Raw genomic sequence first — 19,571 nt, 5'->3', positions numbered from 1 at the left:
TACTTGTTAGCATTCTTCACCAATCCCTGGAATGTTAATGATTTTCTCTTGTTACAAAAAATTTATAGTTTTACATTTTATATTTAAGTATGAATTCTGTTTAAAGTTAGTTTTTGAAGTTTTCTTGTATTTAATTTTGTTATCTGGGTAATACTAGCTTTATGAAATGAGTTAGATGTATTTCTCTGAAGAGATTCTGGCCATTGTACATGGGCACTCTGAGGTACCCATGCACTCTGAGGTACACATGCAAGGCATGTGTAAGGAACTTTAGCAGTATTTCATCCTCACTTTTTTTAATTCTTTTATAATATTGCAGGGAGATCATATTGGAGTTTGGGGGCGTATCCTTCAGGGGTGGCAATCTTTTCTCTCTTTTTTGTCAGTTGTGGGGCTTGAATTCAGGTCTGGACACTGTCCCTGAGCTTTTTTGTTCAAGGCTAGCTCTCTAGCACTTCAAGCTGCAGCCCCACTTCCAGTCTTTGAGTGGTTGAGATAAGAGTTTCATGGTGACTTTACAGCCAGGGCTGGTTTCAAACTACGATCCTCAAATCTAAGCCTTCTTAGTAGCTAGGATTACAGGCATGAACCACAAGTGCCCAGCTTAGGGTGGATCTTGTGTATGGATTCATGGCTGGCCAGTAGCCCTGGTCTTGTTGCCCTTGCAGTCAGAGACTCTATACTTGTTGCTGGTTCCGTTTCTTCAAAACCTCTTGCCTGTCAGTAAATTGCCAAAAATTCAAGGCTATTCCTTCTACAGCTCTCTAGAGCTCTTTTTTATATTGCCTTTTCTTTTCTATTCTTTTTTTTTTTGGGGGGGGGTCCGGTCGTGGGGCCTGAACTCTGGGCCTGGGCGCTGTCCCTTAGCTCTTCAGCTCAAGGCTAGCGCTCTACCACTTGAGCCACAGCACCATTTCTGGTTTTTTTCTTTTTGCTTATGTGGTGCTGAGGAATCAAACCCAGGGCCTCAGGCATGCAAGGCAAGCACTCTACCACTGAGCCACCTTCCCAGCCCATATTCTTTCTTGTCTTGAGAACTCTTCTTTCACTTCCTAGGTCTGTCCAGATCTGCTAGCTTCCTCTTGGGTTCTTTATCTCCCTAGGTTTCAACTTGCTAAGCTCTTTCTAGGTAGTAAGCTGAGTGAGTCAAAAGGCTCACTTGCATGGTTTTGGTCTTTTAGGAATTCCCAACAATCTTCAACTCTATATGCAATATCTGAAAATTATTGTTTGATAAATTTTGCCTATATTTTTAATTTAGATAGGGAATGTGCAAATTGTGATTCATAATGTTTTCTCATTCTCTCCATCTTTTATTTCTTCCTTTTCTAGCTCTGGATTTATATGTTAACTTTATTATATTTGCATAATAAAAATAATGAATCTGTAACATATTACTAATTATTTCCTGATATTTCTTTGTCTTTTAGTCTTATTTATAGTTTTTCATATAAAGATTTTGTATTTTATATAGTTAATCAATTTCTTTATGACCTATGAATTTTAAGTTATACTTAGAAAGGATTTTTTTATATACTAAGATTATGAAGAAATTTACTTAAAAACATTACAAGTTGTTTTCTCTCATTTGTTACATTAAAATCTTTAATTATTTTGAACTTATTGTAGAAAAAGAAGTGTTTAATCAGCTAAGTCTTAAAGTAAATGAAATCTCTGGATTCCCAATTCTTGTTTTATTTTATAAGGAAGAAACTACTCCCCTTCAAGTTTTTACAATATTCCTTTTTCAGTCTGGTGTGCAAAATAATTTACATAAACTAAGTTTTTCCAACTCTTGTGTTTAAGAAATAAAAATAATAAGAATGCAAAACATTAATTGCTAAATAAGTTACCTTCTTTGCTCTTTAATATTGTGTTGACTAAAATGTTAGACTCCTTGACTTTTATTATCTTAGACTTGGGAGACCTGGTGTTGATTGTTATTGTCAACATGAAAGTGGTGCAGCTGTTTTGCAGCTCCAATTCTTGATCAATGAGGTAAGGACTTTTTGACTATTTAACACACACACACACACGTAAATACACAGTATTAAAAGTTGAGTATTCTTTTCAGAACTATTTGGAGCGATTTTTTTGGAATATTTGCATAGATAGGTATGATCATTTCATAATTTGCTTTTAAATGAAATAGTTTTCTCACCTGTTATTTACAAATATTTTATCTATTTGTACATTTATCTTTTTATTTCCATATTCATTTGTTGGTTTTATAACACATTTGAATTTATTATCCATATCTGTTATGGCAATTAACTATCCTATATCTTTTTATAGAACTATGGTTATGAGAAGTTTTCTTGAAACCAAGTATATATTTATCAAGCTCAAAACAGGTATAGATTTTCCATGTAGTTGAAGGTTGCTTAGGGCCAGCTTATCTCCAAGTAATAGAACATTACAAAACCCAACTCATGTTTATAGTGGATCCTGGATTCCTATAGAGCTCTTTATGTTAAGCTCTTTATGTTAACTTGTGTGACAATGCTTTAAATGTTTGCACTATGCCAAATTCAAGCACTTTGAAGATTGAACTCAGTGACTTGAAAAAACTGTTTGTTTTCTTAGAATAATGATCATCTTTTATTCAGTTTCTGCAGATGTCCATATATCTCAAGATCTATACAACACATACTTTGTCTTCTTTTTGTTACAGGGTGCTTTGGTCAGTGCCAGTTCAGATGATACACTTCATTTGTGGAACCTTAGACAAAAAAGGCCAGCTATTCTTCATTCCCTTAAATTTAACCGAGAACGGTAAGAACATATGAGTTAAAAAATAGTTAATCTACAATAAAATTATCTCTTGAGCGAGTTTCACATTACTTGGAAGATTTTTTTTCTATTATAATCTCAATAAGTAGAAAAAACTCATTTTTTTGTTGGTAGTGGGGCTTAAACTCAGGGCCTGGGCACTGTCCCTGAACTTTTTTTACACAAGGCTAATAATCTATCACTTTGAGCCACAGCACTGTTTCTGGTTTTCTAGTGGTTAATTGGAAATAAGAATCTCATGGACTTTCCTGCCCTTATTGGGTTTGAACTGTGATTGTCAGATCTCAGCCTTCTGAGTAGTTAGTATTATAGGCATGAGCCACCAGTGCTTGACAGAATTCAAAATTTAAAGTTGCTTTTAATAATAGATTGATATAAATTCATTGGTATAAATTGATTCATTGGTATAAATTCATTTATCTACTAATGGAGAACACCTGAACTTTTTGTTCTTCTAAATAAAACTGGCATTTGAACAATATTATTTTCTTTCCCTTGGACTATGGAACCAAAATTTAGAAGTGAAGTAATATATACATTTTTTTATGCTGGTACTGGGGCTTGAACTCAGAGCCTAACATTATTGCTTGATTTTTTTGCCCAACAATACTCCAGTACTCCAGTACTTGAGCTCAACACTAATACTCTAGTACATTTCAGGCTTTTAGGTGGTAAATTGGAGATAAGAGTTTCATGGACTTTTCTATCTCTACTGGCTTTGAGCCAAGATCCTCAGATTTCAGCCTCCTAAGTAGTTAGGACAATAGCAATGAGTAACTAGCTCCAATGAATATATACCTTTTTGACTATGACAGTTACCTCCTGTACTAGTTTTTGCTTGAGCACTCTTTTTTGCTGTTTGTTTGATTTTGCAATGCTAGAATTTGAACTCGGGGCTTTACCCTTAGTAGCAAGGTATAAAGCCACTAAGTCATATTCATAGTTGTTACTTTTTTAACAGTTAAAAATTTACTGAACAAAACTAGTTTTTTAAATGTCAAGTACAAATATTGTCAACTATTGAGCAACAATCAACAATCCAAGATGAACAGTGTAAAAAATGATACTTGGTCATGTTACCAGATGAGGGTTAGGAGGATTCCTTTAGCCTCCTAGTTTTAATGAAACCCCAAGTTCTATATGTGAAAAGCATTTCCAAGTATCTCATAAGGTAGAGGTTTTAGCTATTTAATCATGTGTAATTTTTCAATTAAATGTTACTATAAAAGGTGATGTACAGAGGTGTCACTGCTTCATAAATCAGGTAGAGCACATTTCTTTTTAGACATTGTCATCCCTTCACTCTCTCAGGTTCCCCTCCCATCCCTGCCCATAAGTTGTGTAGTTCATTTTCAACATAATATCTACTGAGTACCACTGCTGCATTTGTTTACCCTTTGTTTTTCCTTGTCTGTGTCCCACTATCCAAAAGACAGTAAACAAGACAGAAAAGAAAAAAGCCCATTATTTCCATTTTGTGGAGTTCATTTCAAAAAATATTATTTTATATGATCAGAAACACAGAGGTATTGCACTTTTGTGTTTTTTCCCTAAGAATATCCTCCTTTAGACTCACTATGGGTGAATGCCTAGCATCATGTATTTTAGATCTAGCTTGCACATATGAGAGAAAACATGTGCCATTTCCTTCTCTGAGCTTGGCTTACATCATTCAACATGATTTATTCTAAGCCCGTCCATTTCCCTGCAAATGACATATTATTCTTCCTAATGGTTGTGTAACTTTCTATATTGTATATAGGTACCACATTATTTTTATCCACTCACCTATTGTAGGGCATCACCTATTGTATTGTTTCCGTAATTTGACTATTTTGAATAGTGCAGCAATGAACATGGGTACACAAGTATCTTAAGGTATCTTGGCTTGTGATGTTCAGAGTAGATGCCTAGGATGGAATAGCTGGGTCATATGGAAGATCTATGTTTAGTTTTTTGAGAAAGCTCCAGACCCTGTCCAGAGTGCCTGTATTAGTTTACATTCCCACTAACACTGCAATAGGGTTCCTTCCCACCCCCCCCCACACACACATTCCTGCCAACATTGTTCCAATTCATGGTGTTGGCCAGTCTAACTGGGGTGAGACGAAGTCTTGAAGTTGTTGGATTTGCATTTCCTTTATGGCCAGGGATGTCGAGAATTTTCCTCATATATTTCCTTTCCATTCTTACCTCTTCTTCTAAGAAATCTCTCTTTAGCTCCTTTTCCTCTGTAGTGATTGGTTTATTAGCTTTGCCAGGATTTAATTTCTTTTGCTCCTTATATATTTTGGATATTAGGCCTTTGTTGGATATATTGCTGGTAAAGATGTTCTTCTAGTCTGTTGGATGTCTTTCTAGTTTAGTAACTATGTTCTTTGCTGTGCAGAAACTTTTTATTTTAATGTAATCCCATTTGTTAAGTCTCTTACGCTGTGCCCCTGGGACTCTTTTCAAAAAGTTTCTGCCTATAATAATCATGTATAATTTTTATATGATTTTGGGCTTATACTATGTAATTGTTTTTTTTTCTTTTGTAATTCAGTTTTTGAAGCTTATGTTATAAATTGCAGCTTATTTCTCACTTTTTAGTCTTTGGTCTTAAAATCTTTGAAGGTGGAAGCCAGACTTTGATTGTTTAGTTTAGATCTTCTGTTTGCTTCTGGCAAATAATCCTTGGATATTCATCAAACACATTTTAATCCCAAATAGGGAAGAGAAACTTGATTTCTGTGATGGGTGATCTGAATGATGAATAAGGTCATTCACATGTGAGATATATTGATAGCCCATACTAATCTAAATTAGTATAATGTTGGAGAAAACATAGAGTTTGATTTATATGGTTTTTGGATAAAATTTATTGTTGACTCTGATATGCATGCCTTTGAATTACCTGTACTTATCTTATTTTTTCTTATTTATGTTTATTTCTTACCTTATTTAGGGTTAAAATCATCAGAATATTCCTAAGAAATATTAGTTAGATTGAAGGGAAGGAATGGTTTTAAAGTACCTATTAATTTATAAGATCTCTAGTAAAGTATTGCCTAACAGTTGGCTTTTGTGGATACAATTCATAACCAGATTTAAAATCTTTCATTGTTCTTTTTCTTTTTCTTTTTTTCAGTGTGAGAAATTGAGTCCAGGGCCTTGAGATTGCTAGGCAAGTAGTTTACCACTTGGACCATACCTCTAACTTTTGATCTTGCCAGCTTTGTTCTTGCTGACCTAGAACTTGTGATCCTTCTGCCTGTACTTCTTGAATAGTTGGGATTATAGGTTGCAACATTATGCCTGGTTTTATGATTTCTTTCATAATTAATATCTTCACTTGGTTTGACATTCAAAAGATACAAAGTTATATATAGTGAAAGAATATTTCTTTTCTGTTCCCTATACTCTTAACTCTTTATTAATACAAACAAATCATATAAGTTATTTCTATTCTTTTCAAAGATACATTTTGGCTCTTTGTCCTTGAATTTTATTTATTTATTTATTATTGGTCATGGGGCTTGAACTTAGGGACTGGATGTTTTCTCTGAGCGTTATCACTCAAGCCTAGTGCTCTACCACTTTGTGCCACAGCTCCACCTCTGATTTTCTGGGGGTTAATTGGAGATAAGAGTCTCATGAACTTTCTTGCCACAGTTGGCTTTGAACCATAATCTTCAGTTCTCAGCCCCCTGAGTAGCAAGGATTACAGGTGTAATCTCTGAATTTATTGTCTGTCTCTTTTTACTTGAGATTTTTCTACATACCAGATTTGTTTATAGAGATTTACCACATTTTTGTTAGGCTATCTTCAATACTTGATATTTTTAATGCGAGAGTAAATATTATTTTAGGGATATTTTCTAGATGTAGTTTTTTAGAATATGGAAATATAATTAATTTTATTCTTATTTTTCAAGATGTTGTCTTGCTGTTCTTGTACTTACTGTGTAGTTCTAGGCTAACCTGTAGGTCTTAATTTTCCTTCCTTTGACTTCACCATGCCTGGCCTATAATTATGTGCTGATTTTGCATCCATGACATTACTTAAATTCGACTAAGTATGTTACAGCTTTTCTATGTACACATTCATGTTATCTTCAATTAACACTAATTTTCTTTCTTTATATTTATTATCTTTACTACTTTATTGAACTTTACCCTTATTGAACTGACCTAGAATTAATATCTATTGTTTTGTATAGTAACCATATTACTATAAGCCTAGTAGCTTCAAAGAGCACATTTATCATTTTATAGTCTGATGGACTAAGCAAGGCTTTGCTGAAGTTTTTTTTGTTTTTGTTTTGGGTCCAGTCATGGGGCCTGAACTCTGGGCCTGGGCACTGTCCCTCAGCTCTTCAGCTCAAGGCTAGCGCTCTACCACTTGAGCCACAGCACCATTTCCAGCTTTTTTCTTTTTTGCTTATGGGGTGCTGAGGAATCAAACCCAGGGCCTCATACATGCAAGGCAAGCACTCTACCACTGAGCCACCTTCCCCGCCCCATTTGCTGAAGTTTTTGTTTCAGTCTCTTATGAACTACAGTTTGACCTATCTGGATGCAGTGCTGTGGTTTTATCTGAAGCATGATGGTTTCCCTTAGTTTTCTCAAAAGTTGTTCAAAGGAAAGTCTAAGCTTATTGTTTACCATTGGCCAGCAGCCATGCTCAATGTTTGACTTAGGACAGATAACAACAGAGAAGTTTGCTTCTTCAAAACCAATAAGACAGAGTCTTCACAAAAGATGGAGGTCATAATCATCCTTGAACTTAGTTGTAGACATGACATCCCATGACTCTTGTCATATTCTGTTGCTTAAAAGCATGTTACAGGTGTAGATGCCTGACCAAGTGGCCTAAGTGATCTGAACAGGCAGATGCTGAGGCAGCAGGAGCAGAGATTGAGGTGGAGAAGACATCGCTGGCCTGTGGGCTGGTCTCCTTAGGCTGCCACCTTCCTGCAGCACTGAGGCCCCTTTGGCTTCTGCTCCTTGAGCCTCTGCACCCAGCCACCTTTGTCTCCCTCAGAAAGCCCAGAGACCCCTCCTTGGGCCTGCAGTCACCCTATTGGGGTTCTGGCTGCATGGGGCCCTGGGTCCATCACTCTTTTCTCTGGCCTCTAAATCCTATTTCCTGCTTTTGAATTTCCTTAAGGAGGGCCCAGTGGGACCCCAATGAGGAAGACTGAGGTCTGTATTTTTTTCAGAGGTCCTTACTGTCCAGATAGGGTAGGAAAGTCACAAGCCCAGCCTGCTGGGACCATAACCTGAACCATAGGAGCAGGACTTACGAAGCCAAGAGCCAGTTCACCTGAGCCTCCACCCAGACAGCATGTGCTAAGCTTTGTGGCAGATTCCAGGGAATCATCTTACTTATTACTTCTGACTCCTGGTCCTCAGTAATGGCCACATCTTCTGTTTGTGTGAGAGAAAGAATCTAAGAGTCAGGGCATGGGAAGAAGTCTCCCTCAAGTTATTGAAAAGTTTGATGACAGAACTTTTTTCAGGATTGTAGGGCACCAGTAAAAGAAAATGTTAGACAGGAGCTTCTTAATTTTGCCCAGCAAGCAGGAGCCTGGATATTCTGCTTGTATTTTCTCTCCAGCATTAGGAATGACTATGTAATGGTGTACACTTTAATGGTTTTTGAGATGACTTGCTAGGTAAACTGTTGCAAAGTCCTAGCTCAGCCAAAGTTTAGAATCAGCTTGTTCTCTATCCTTGCTGCAAAGTATGAGTATGTCTGTTTCCTCTCCTTGAGGAAGGTGTCTGGCCCATCTGTTCAGTTGGATTCCTCTGTCTGCTCACATCACCTTGTCCCACCTCATCACCATTTTCCATTTTCCACACTTTGGCTGTGACATTTGGGCCAGAAAGATGACATCAGTGAATAGTAGCAGCTAGAACCATGTGTTGGGTAGGAGTGCATTTAACTTGGAGTACTGGCCATGCCCTGCTTCAGTGAACTTATACTCAAGAATTTCATGCCTCTGGAATTTGAAAAGTATTTGCTGTGTATGTTCCAGCAGACCTACCTCCTGCAGAATAACAATGAATGCATGGTGAAGAGCAGGGTAGAGGAGCTTGATGAAAACCTACTCATGAAGGTTACTTCTCTTGTTTGGATATCTGGACTCTCTTTTTGGACTACCTGACAAGTAAAATTAAAAGTTGTTTTAGGGACAAAGAAGCAGTTTTCAACAGACTGAAAAGTGAGAGCCACAGCACACACCACAGCTCAATTCTAGGATTTGGAAGCTGCTAATTTTTAACTGTTTTTGAAGTGAGAGGTCAACTTTAAAAGTAAGACCAGAAGAAGAAGACCCTGGGCCCCTATGGGAGAGGGGCAGGGCAAAGGAGCCCAAAGGTCAGAGAACAGAAGACCAAGCCATCACCAGCCAGTCATCTGCAGAGGCAACTTCTATTGACATTCAGGAAGTCAACTGGTGCAGGGCCTTGAGTACTTAAGTACTGTGGAGGAAAGAATCCCACGACCATCATCAACTGGAGCTCCCATCTCTGTCACAAAGGAGGATTATCAGCCCAACTCCAGTTTGCCAAGGCCAAATCTGTTGTTGATGAAGTTAAATTATAACAGGCCTGCCTTGTGTATCAAGAGTATCAGTGGCCAATTAATTGATGGCAGAGCCTAACCGCCAGGAAATGGTCAGCAGTTGGAGAGACTAAACCAGGCAATGGCAAAGTACCATCTAAGGTTAGAAAGATTGTACAATTTGACTTGAGTCCCCAAAAAGCTACTGAACCTCCTGCTGCTAGGTATAAGTCAAAAGCAGAGGATACTAAACTGTTCCAGGCTACTCTTTACCATAAGTGGTAAAGAATTGCCCATTGGGGGCAACTATGCTGAATTCAAAGTTAAGTTTAATTCTACAGGAAAACAGTGCAGTACTTCCTCAATGACGACTACTGTGCATACTCAAATACTGGGTAGACAAGGTTTTAAACTTTTAAATACTCTATCGACCAAAACAAAAACAAAAACAAACAAAAAAACCCACCAAAACTGAGCTCTCAAAGTGCTGAAGCAAAGTTGTTTGAAACACTGTCACAAAGGCTAGTTTATCAGCAGATGATATTGTTAGGAAAGTCCTCCCCAAAGATCACTAAGAAGTTAAAGTTTGACCTGATCAAAAGAGCAGAGAATCTAGCCACTAACACCTGGCTGCTAGGGGTGTAGCCAAGAAGCTTAAATGGTGCAAGGTTTCCTCTCCTATCAATATTGTACACACAAGCCTCAAACCTCCAAAAAGAAAAGGGGGGAACCATTAGACTCCAGATTGCCAAAGGATCCCTAATTAGCTGTTGAAAATCAGGCTGCTGCAACTAATTCAGCAGAGGACACTGAGCTAGATGAGGCCACTGAGAGTACCAAGATGAGGGATAAAACTGTTAGCTTCCCAAAAGTAGCTGGCCAACTCACTGGGGTCCTACTTGCTAGGGCTAATTCCTCCTAAGAGATTAAGTTTGCCAGGCTCTCAAAAGGCATAAAAATTGTATATCTCACTGTAAATCCCCAGGGCCAAACCACTGGACTTTTGGCTGCCAGGGATAATTTGAAAACTAAAGAAGCTATGATGACTCAACAACAAAAATAGTGCACCACACCATTGGATGAGTTATACTTCTACCTACCAGGGTGAATCTAGTGAATTTAAATGGCAAAGGGCTACTAATGGCAGGCTTGATGTGTGATCTTAGAAATACAGGCACAATCTGTTATACTCATCCCCAAGTGGAGAAACTGTAAGAACTTACTAAACCTGGACACAGTGTGGGTAAATATCCAAGGCCTCACTCTAGTCTACATTGCTTAGCCATCAAATGCAGGTGAACAAACAATCTATGTGAATACGGGATTCTGAGAACATACTTCCTGAATGCTCCAGAAGTCACACACAATCACCAAAAATGCTGAAAACAACAGAAACTGCCCAAATTGAAAGATAAGGAATGCAGTGGAGGCACCAAGGAAGATAGCTATTCAAGAAAAATTAAAATCTGTCAAGAACAGCTGCAACAAAATAGGAAAGTAGATACATGAAAAAACCATTAAGGGACATAATACATCCTTTCTAGGACATTCAGTCATAGGTGATGAGTTACATAGAAAGATAACTGATGAAATTTTTTCCAAGTCTTTCCATTTCCTAACAAATGGGGCGATGTCATTCTTTCTGATGGAGGTATAGAATTCATATATATATATATATATACATATATATACATGTATATGTATATATATATATATATATATCACATTTTCGTGATCCATTTATCTACTGAGGGGCATCTGGGTTGGTTTCAAATCTTAGCTATGGTAAATAATGCTGCAATAAGCATAGTTGTGCTGGTAGCGTTAGTATGTTCTTGTTTGTGATCATTTGGGTAAATGCTCAAAAATGGGATTGCTGAGTTATAGGGGAGCTCTATGTGGAGTCTTTTGAGGAACCTCCATACTGCTTTCCAAAGTGGCTGAACAAATTTATACCCCAACAATGTAATAGGGTTCCCTTCTATCCACATCCCCAACAGCATCTGTTGTTATTAGAGTTCTTGATTATAGCCATTCAAACTGGGGTGAGGTGGTATCTCAATGTTGTTTTGATTTGCATTTCTTTTATGGCTAGAGAGGTTGAGCATTTCTTTATGTGTCTATTGGCCATTCTTATTTCCTCTTCAGAGAAGTTTCTCTTTAAGTCTTTAGCCCACATATTAAGTGAAGTAAGCCAGGCCCAAGAATCATAGGTCCCATGGTTTCCCTTATTTGCAATAACTAGTATATGTCTGGGACAAGTAGAAAAGGTCAATAGCTATGTACATATGGCCAGATAAGATGAAGTTAAGCGAAATGAACCCCAAGATAGGGACACAAGTGGTTTTTTCTTTCTTGCTATTGTTTCTAATGCATTTATAAGGTACCATGTGATTTTTTTTTGTTGCTTTGTATATTCCTCCCCCATGGTATAACCCCTGTTTTCACTGTATTTGATGTTGGTATAATTTGGGGAGGGGAAGAGAAAAACAAAAATTTTAAATAGGGATACAGGTTGACCCATTGTAACAATGAGATGTACAAGACACTATGTTGAAAAACAAACTTTACAATTTAGGTGGAGGGAAGGTAGGAAGGAGTGTAGTTGTGGAGGTGGGAAGGAAGGGATGGTAGGGGAAAAACAAAGAAGGAGGCAACAATGCTTGATAAAAAATGTACTCATTACCTTGCTCATGTAATTGTAATCCCTTTCTGTACAGTATTATTTAAAAAGAGAAAGATAACTGGTGAACCACCAAAAGAAGTCTTTAAAAATATAGAAAGGAGTCTCTATCAAGCAATATGAAGCCAATACAGACCTTAAAGAACAGCTATTAAAAGTTGTAAAAGGTTCTAGCTGGAGGTGACAAGCTAGTGACCAAAAACTGATGGAGGTACCAGATACAGACTTACGGGAGTCACAGAATGAGAAAACTGACAATGATAGAGCTGCTAAGGAATAAAATGTACAAGCCAGTTTAACAGATAATATCTACAGAAAGAGTGAATGAACTAGGCACTGTCCACCTTAGAGAGACCAGATGAGATGATATAATATATATACATATATATATATATATATATATAAATCATTACTGAATGTTGAATTTTATCATAGTCATTATGCATTTATTGAGATAAGCATATACATTTTCCCTTTAAAAATCATTAACCTTTTTTAAATAAACCTTTTTTAAATCATTACAACTTTTTTAAATGATCAATGAATTCTTATAAAACATACTTTTGTGATGCAAGAACATCACAAAAGGAAGTGGCGCTGTGGCTCAAGTGGTACTGTTTGTTGAAGTCTGTGTTTCCTCCATGTATTTGCTTCTGCAATTTTGTATTATATGGATCTCTTCAATAGTACCCTATTATTTTTTCCTTTGCTGTTTCTATTCCAGTGCCAGTAACATATTTTGATTACTGTAACAACAAAGTATATTTTTAAATTGAGTTTAGTAATTCTTCCCACTTTTTTTTCTCTTAAAACTAGGTTGCAGCCCGGGGGTCTGTGGCTCATGCCTGTAATCCTAGCTATTAGGAAGGCTGAGATCTGAGGATCGCAGTTCAAAGCCAGCCCTGGCAGGACCGTGAGACTCTTATCTCCAATAAACCACTCACAAAACCAGAAGTGGCACAGCTTAAGTGGTAGAGCACTCACCTTAAGCTGAAGAGCTGAGGAGGGATAGCGCCCAGGCCCAGTGTTCAAGCCCTGCCCCCACCCAAAACTAGGTTGCTTTAGTTCTTTTGCTTTTCCATATAAATTGTAGTTGTATAATTTTTATATTTCTATAAACTACCAAAGCTGAACTCAGGTCCTGGAAGCTGTACCTTAGCTTTTTCTGCTCAAGGATGGCATTCAGACATTTGAGTTACAGCTCTACTTCTGGTTTTTTAGTGGTTAATCAGATAAAAGTGTTTCATAGTCTGTACAGTATTTTCACAATAAAAAATAATACAAAAATTAGTGACCAATTTGTTCTAAAAACAAAAACAAAAACAAAGTGTTTCATAGATTTTTTTTTCTGCCTAGGCAGGCTTTGAACCTTGATCAAGTAGCAAGTATGACAGGCATGAGCCACTAGTTTTATATGTTGATTTTGTGCCAGTATTGGAGATTGAACTACAAGCTTTATGCTCTTGCTTGGCTTTTTCACTCAAGCCTGGAATTCTACCACTTGAGATGTACCTCCACTTTCAAGAATGTTCATTTTGTAGCCTGCAACTTCGCTAAATTCACTAAACCGTTTTAGTCAGGACCAGCTCTTTGTACTATGTAGTTAGAGGTTTGTATTCAGAATGGTTAGTGCTTGATTCTATGCTTTGCCCTCACTAGCTACTTTAGGTGACAGTAGAGCATTGTGGAATTGTGATATAGTATGCATATCTTCTGTCAGTTTTTTCTTCTCCATTCTCATACTCACTCAAAAAAAACTTGTTGCAGAGGTGATATACAGAGGGATTACAGTTATATGAATCAGGTAATGAGTACAATTTTTTTGAACCATGTCTCCCCTTCCCTCTGTCACTCTGTCTCTCTGTCTCTGTCTCTGTTTCTATCTATCTCTGTCTCTCTCTGTTTCTGTCTCTTTCTCTCTCTCCCTCTCTCTGTCTCTGTCTCTGGGTCTCTGTCTCTGTCTTGGTTTCTGTCTCTCTCTCTCATTTTTCCCTCCTGTCCCCACCCACAGTTCATTTTCCACATAGTATCTAGGAAGTTCCACTGTTGTATTTGTACACCCTTTTCTGTGGCCCCCTTTAATCCTCCTAAAGACAAACTAACAAACAAGACAAGAGGAAAAGAAAACAAAAACAGCAACAGCAACTAAAAATATCTTGTTTCCTTTTCTTGGAGTTCATTTCATAAAATATTATTTTATATGATCATATGCACAGAGCTAATGAGTCTTTGTGATCAGCTCCTATGCATATCCTTCTTTGGGCTCAGTGTGTGAATGTCTAGAGACCCATGTGATTTACATGTCCCCAGCATATATGTGTGTGTGTTTATGTGTGTGTGTGTGTGTGTGTGTGTGTGTGTGTATACACACTGAAAGTTTGTATTTTAAATAGGATCTACAACTTTCTTCAACTATAGAAGTCAACTATAGAAGTCAGTGGCATTCTAAGAGCTAGAAATGGCCAAGGAACTCCATCTTACCCTATCTTATTCATGTTATTTTTCTCTATTAACTAACAGTATTATCACCATTTTGCCTATAATAGTACATGAAGAGTAACCCATAGTTCCTTTTCTACTCAGAACTTCCCTCTTCATTAAGAAGCCAAATGTAGAGGGTAAAGTTAGCCTGTGTATATCAGAAAATGAAAGAAAAGCATGCTTTAGCTTTGGAAAGTGCTTATAGTTTTCAGGTAAGAATTATTAACAAATGCATATATGAGTTGTAACTATAAATTGTGTGTTATGGTGATTTTACAGATAAGTTACATATTTTCTTGTTATTTTTATTTTTACCTTTTGTCAGTATTGGAATTTGAACTGTGGATGTATGCTTGCTACATGTCCACAGCCCTTTTGGCTTTAGTTACTTTTCAAATAGGGTCTCACATTTTCTCCCAGACGATCCTGGACTGAGATCCTTCTATTTATACTTCCTACACAGCTGGAATGTCTGGCATGAACTACCAAGCTAGGCTTGGTAATTGAGATGAGGTCTTACTAACTTGTTGCCAATTTGGCTTCCAGCTGCTATCCTCTTAGTCTCTTCCTTTCAAGTATTTGAGATTACAAGTATTCACTACTATGCCTGGGGCACACTGTGTCTGATATTATTTTATTTGAATTTAAAGTGAATAATATATAATGAATGGCAAAAATTCATTTTGAAAATTTAAACTAATAAATTTTCTTTATTTAGAGAAACATGCAAAGTCATTAGAGAAAATACAAAAGAAGAAAAGTTTTATGTTTTGCCTTTTTTTTTTGTCCTGGGGCTTGAACTCAGGGCCTAGGCACTATCTCTGAGCTTCTTCTGCTCAAGACCAGCACTCTACCACTTGAGCCACAGCCACTTCTGACCTTTTCTGTTTATGTAGTGAGGAATTGAACCTAGGATTTCATGCATGCTAGGCAAGCACTCTATCACTAAGCTACCTTCTCAGACCTGTTTCACCTTTTACAACATATTTTCCTGATGTTTGAAAAAGAGACCCTGAAAAAAATTTTTTTGTTGTGTTCCCGAGCCTTGAACTCAGGGCCTGATGCTGTTCTTGAGCTTTTGTGCTTAAGGTATTCTTCTTCTTGAGCCATAGATCCATTTCTGGCTTTTGGGTGATAAATTGGAGATAAGAGGCTAATGGACTTTCCCTGCCCCCACTGGCTTCCAACCATAATCCTCAGATCTCAGCCTATAAGTAAGTAGAATTATAGACATGAGAAATCAGTATTCAGCTAGAGGCCCTGAACTTTTATTTTGTACTAGGCCTTGCAATTTAATTTTTTATAGGATTCTTGGAATTTGTATGTAAACAAGCATTTCATCTAAAAATAGGAATTTTTTTCTAGTCTGTGTGTTATTTCCTGTCATACCTTAATACATTGGCTAGATCATGTTACCTAACAGTGGCAAGAAATCAACCTCTTTGTTTTGCTCTAATTTTAGGGTAAAAGCATTAACTTATTGAAGGTGATGGTAGATAATACATTTTTGTAGATGCTCTTGATCAAAATGAAGAAATGTCCATTTTCTAGTTTTTGAGTCATTAAAATTGTTGATATTTTATCAGTTTTACTTGAAGCCTTACCTTTACCCTTCTTTATATTGTAGCATAATTTTTCTTATGTAACTATTCTTCAAACCATACCTTCATAACCTTAAAAAGCACATGGTATTTGTCTTAACTCTCAAACAAATTTAAAAGCTTACTAGAATAGTATATTTACTAATTTAAATTCAATTTGTTACTTTGCTTATTTCTTGATTCTCCAGACTTACTACTTTTATCATTTCATTTCTCTTTAAAATAATTCTTCCAGTTATCCTCTGTGTGTGTGTGTGTGTGTGTGTGTGTGTGCGCGCGCGCGCGCGCATGTGCATACGCGCATATGCGCGTGCATTTGTGTGCACTGGGGCTAGAACCTGTTGTCAGGGTTCTATCCCTTATCTTTTTCATTAAAGATTGGTACTCTTCCCCCTGAACCAATGATCAATTTCCAGATATTTTTGATGGCTAATTGGAAATAAGAATCTCAAGAACTTTTCTGTAGGGGTTTGCTTTGAATGGTGATCCTCAGATTTTATAGGTATGATCCACATATAGCCATTTTATTGGGTAGTTCCATTCGTCACATGTTTTTGGGCTTTCCTTAATTAACAAGGACATTTTAAAAAATTATTTTATTGCAAAGATGCTGTGTATAGGGGTTACAATTATATGAGTAAGGTAGTGAGTACATTTCTTGTCAAACATTGTTACCCCCTCCTTGTTTTTTTCCTACTCTCTTCCCTCCTTCACCGCTCCCTCCTTCCTCTCCCCCCTGAAGTTGTAAAGTTCATTTCCAATATAGTGTCTTGTGAGTATCATTGTTGTAGTGGGTCATCCTGGGTCCAACAAGGACATTTCTAACGTACGTTTTTATTTTTTTTAATTTAATTTTATTGTCAAGATGATGTGCAGAGTACATTTTATTGTCAAGATGATGTATAGTTACCTACATATGGTACTGAGTACATTTCTTGTTGAACTTGTTACCCCCCTCCTTTTTCTCCTACTTACCCTGCTCCACTCTCCTCCCACACAAGTTGTACAGTTCACTTCCAACATATTGTCTTGTAAGTATCTTATTTTTACTGAGTACAGAATGTTGATTTGAGAGACTACACATGTGGCTATAGTCAAGGGCACCCAAGAAACAAGTTTGAGATTGTGAGTTCAAATGCCAGTACTGCCAAAAAGAAATAAAGAATACTGAGTTGATAGCCTCCTTTGTCAGCATTTGAAAGATGTATATTACTAAATTTTGGCTACCATGATTTCAGTTAAGAATATCATTGTCTTTCAAATGTTCCATCTTAGCAAGCAATCATTTTTTTACCACATTCTTGCAAGATTTTTTTCTTCATTTTCCATTTTCAGATGTATCTTGGATTTTTTGTGTATGTGGGGATGGAGAAGCTTGTCCTATTTGTGGTTTACTTACCTTTCTTCATGGCTTTTAAAGAAATTTGGGATCATTTTCCAGAAATGATCACCATCACCACTGTTTCTCTTAGGACTGGTTCAGTCTAACATGTTTTCGTTTCTTTTAGGATCTTATTATATGTTATTATTCTCTGGCTCCCTAAGACACTGTAATTAATTTACCTTTTCAAATACAGTTTCTGTTTTTTTGTTTAGATTGAGTAATATATTTTTCTCTTTCTTTCTGGTGCTGGTCATAGGGATTTAATTTAGGGCCTGGGTGTTTTCTCTTGAGCATTTGTGTTTAAAACTAAGGCTCTACCACTTGAGTCACAGCTGCATTTCTGGATTTTGGGGTACTTAATTGGTTTCTTTTTTTTGTCAGTCATGGGGCCTGAACTCTGGACCTGGGCACTGTCTCTCGGCTCTTCAGCTATAAAGTGCTCTACCACTTGAGCCTCAGCCCCACTCGGCTTTTTCTGCTTATGTGGTGCTAAGGAATCGAACCCAGGGCCTCATGCATGCAAGGCAAGCACTCTACCACTGAGCCACCGTCCCAGCCCCTGGTGTACTTAGTTGGAGATAGAAGTCTCACGAACTTTCCTTCCTGGGCTGGCTTTGAACCAGGATCCTAAGATCTCAGTCTCCTGAGTAGCTCTGATTACAGGAATGGCCAGTCAGCGCCCTGCTCATATATTGGGTAATATCTTTGGATCTTAAAAGTGTACTGGTTGTATTTTCTGTTGACTTCACATGGGATGTGATCCCATCCTATAATCTTTTGAGTGTTTTTGTTATTTTTTTTGTTTGTATAATTTACTTTTTTTACTGAGATATTTTTCTTTGTTTCAAGATGGTTTAGAATAGCTCAGTGAAGCACTTTCTAGTTGTTCCTTAAAAATCTTTTCTCTGGAAATTCTAAAATAGGTTCTTTCAGTGTTGGTATGATCAGTAATATTTGGTTATATCCTAGAATGTTTGGGTATATTTGGTAGATTAGATCGTATTTAATCTTCCTTTTAAGATCTCTGTTTTAGTTGTAGCCTGCAGTTCTTGGTAAGGTTGAAATTTAGCTTTTGCGAAATCTCCTCTACCCTGACTTGGCACTTCTTTGTGAAAAATGAAGCACCAATTCGTAGCACTGAAATTTGATGGTTTTGTCATAATTGACCTGAGATTATAGATTTTTAGGATGATCACAAAGGTAAAATGTCAAGCATGGCTTGAGTTGTAGAGTACAAGGTTCTGAGTTTAAAATCCAGTAGCCAGAAGTTATTTTCCACACATCAATGCAAGAGTATCCACTATTAGCATTTTTAATCTTTTCTACTGATTATATTGCTGGAAGAGGTAATGTTTTTCAGTTTATTCCATTATAAAATTACTCTTTCATCTCCTCATTCAGTTTATTTTGAAGGGAAGTTACTATACACATCTGTGTTTAGAGTGGAGATTTGTATACCACCTCTTTAAGAGCAGATTATGTGCATGACATACTAGAATTTTTGCAATGAGTATTTGTCTTTTTCCCTTTTATTTATTCATTCATTAGTTAATTAGTATGGAATCACAAAATCTTATTTTATGTATTGAGGTATAGTCTATTTCTAGTTAATTTTGTTCATCATATTAATGAAGTTCCTTCAGCAAAAAGTACTAATAGGAGATATAAATATTTATATGAACATATATACAGCTCCCAATTTATGATAAACATACAATTTTTTGGCTTTACAATGGTGCAAAAGCAATGCACATTCAGTGAAAACTGCACTTCAAATTTTTAATTTTGATCTTTTCCCAGGCTAGCGATACTCTCTTGTGATGCTGGGCAGCAGCAGCGAGCTACAGCTTCCAGCCAGCCATATGATCACGAGGGTAAACACTAATTAAATACATTTTTGACTTATTGATATTTTCAACTTATGATGGATTTGTTGGGATGTAACTCAATCATAAGCCAAGGAGCATTGGTATATACACATAGCTCCCCCATTCGCATTCTCTTGTGCACTAAGGCATGCACATGTGCGTGCACATGCACTCTCTCTCTCTCTCTCTCTCTCTCTCTCTCTCTCTCTCT

The 19,571-nt window shown here is 36.9% G+C and overlaps 1 protein-coding gene across 6 annotated transcripts in view; it reads left to right on the top strand.

The window, feature by feature from the left end:
• Stxbp5l (syntaxin binding protein 5L) overlaps positions 1–19,571 on the top strand; it is a 195,335-nt gene that overhangs the window by 47,912 nt on the left and 127,852 nt on the right. For all 6 annotated transcript variants that reach the window (XM_070030125.1, XM_070030124.1, XM_070030123.1 and 3 more), the window contains exons 4-5: positions 1,917–1,998; positions 2,675–2,775. In XM_070030125.1, coding sequence (XP_069886226.1) covers positions 1,917–1,998; positions 2,675–2,775 — 183 coding nt within the window. The remainder of the gene's footprint in view (positions 1–1,916; positions 1,999–2,674; positions 2,776–19,571) is intronic.

The sequence above is a fragment of the Dipodomys merriami genome, unplaced genomic scaffold, assembly GCF_024711535.1.
Source record: "Dipodomys merriami isolate MVZ:Mamm:240054 unplaced genomic scaffold, mDipMer1.0.p SCAF_2, whole genome shotgun sequence".
In the NCBI taxonomy this organism is placed as follows: domain Eukaryota; kingdom Metazoa; phylum Chordata; class Mammalia; order Rodentia; family Heteromyidae; genus Dipodomys; species Dipodomys merriami.
Note: the sequence above shows the minus strand (reverse complement) of the source record. Positions and strands in the feature narration are given on the sequence as shown.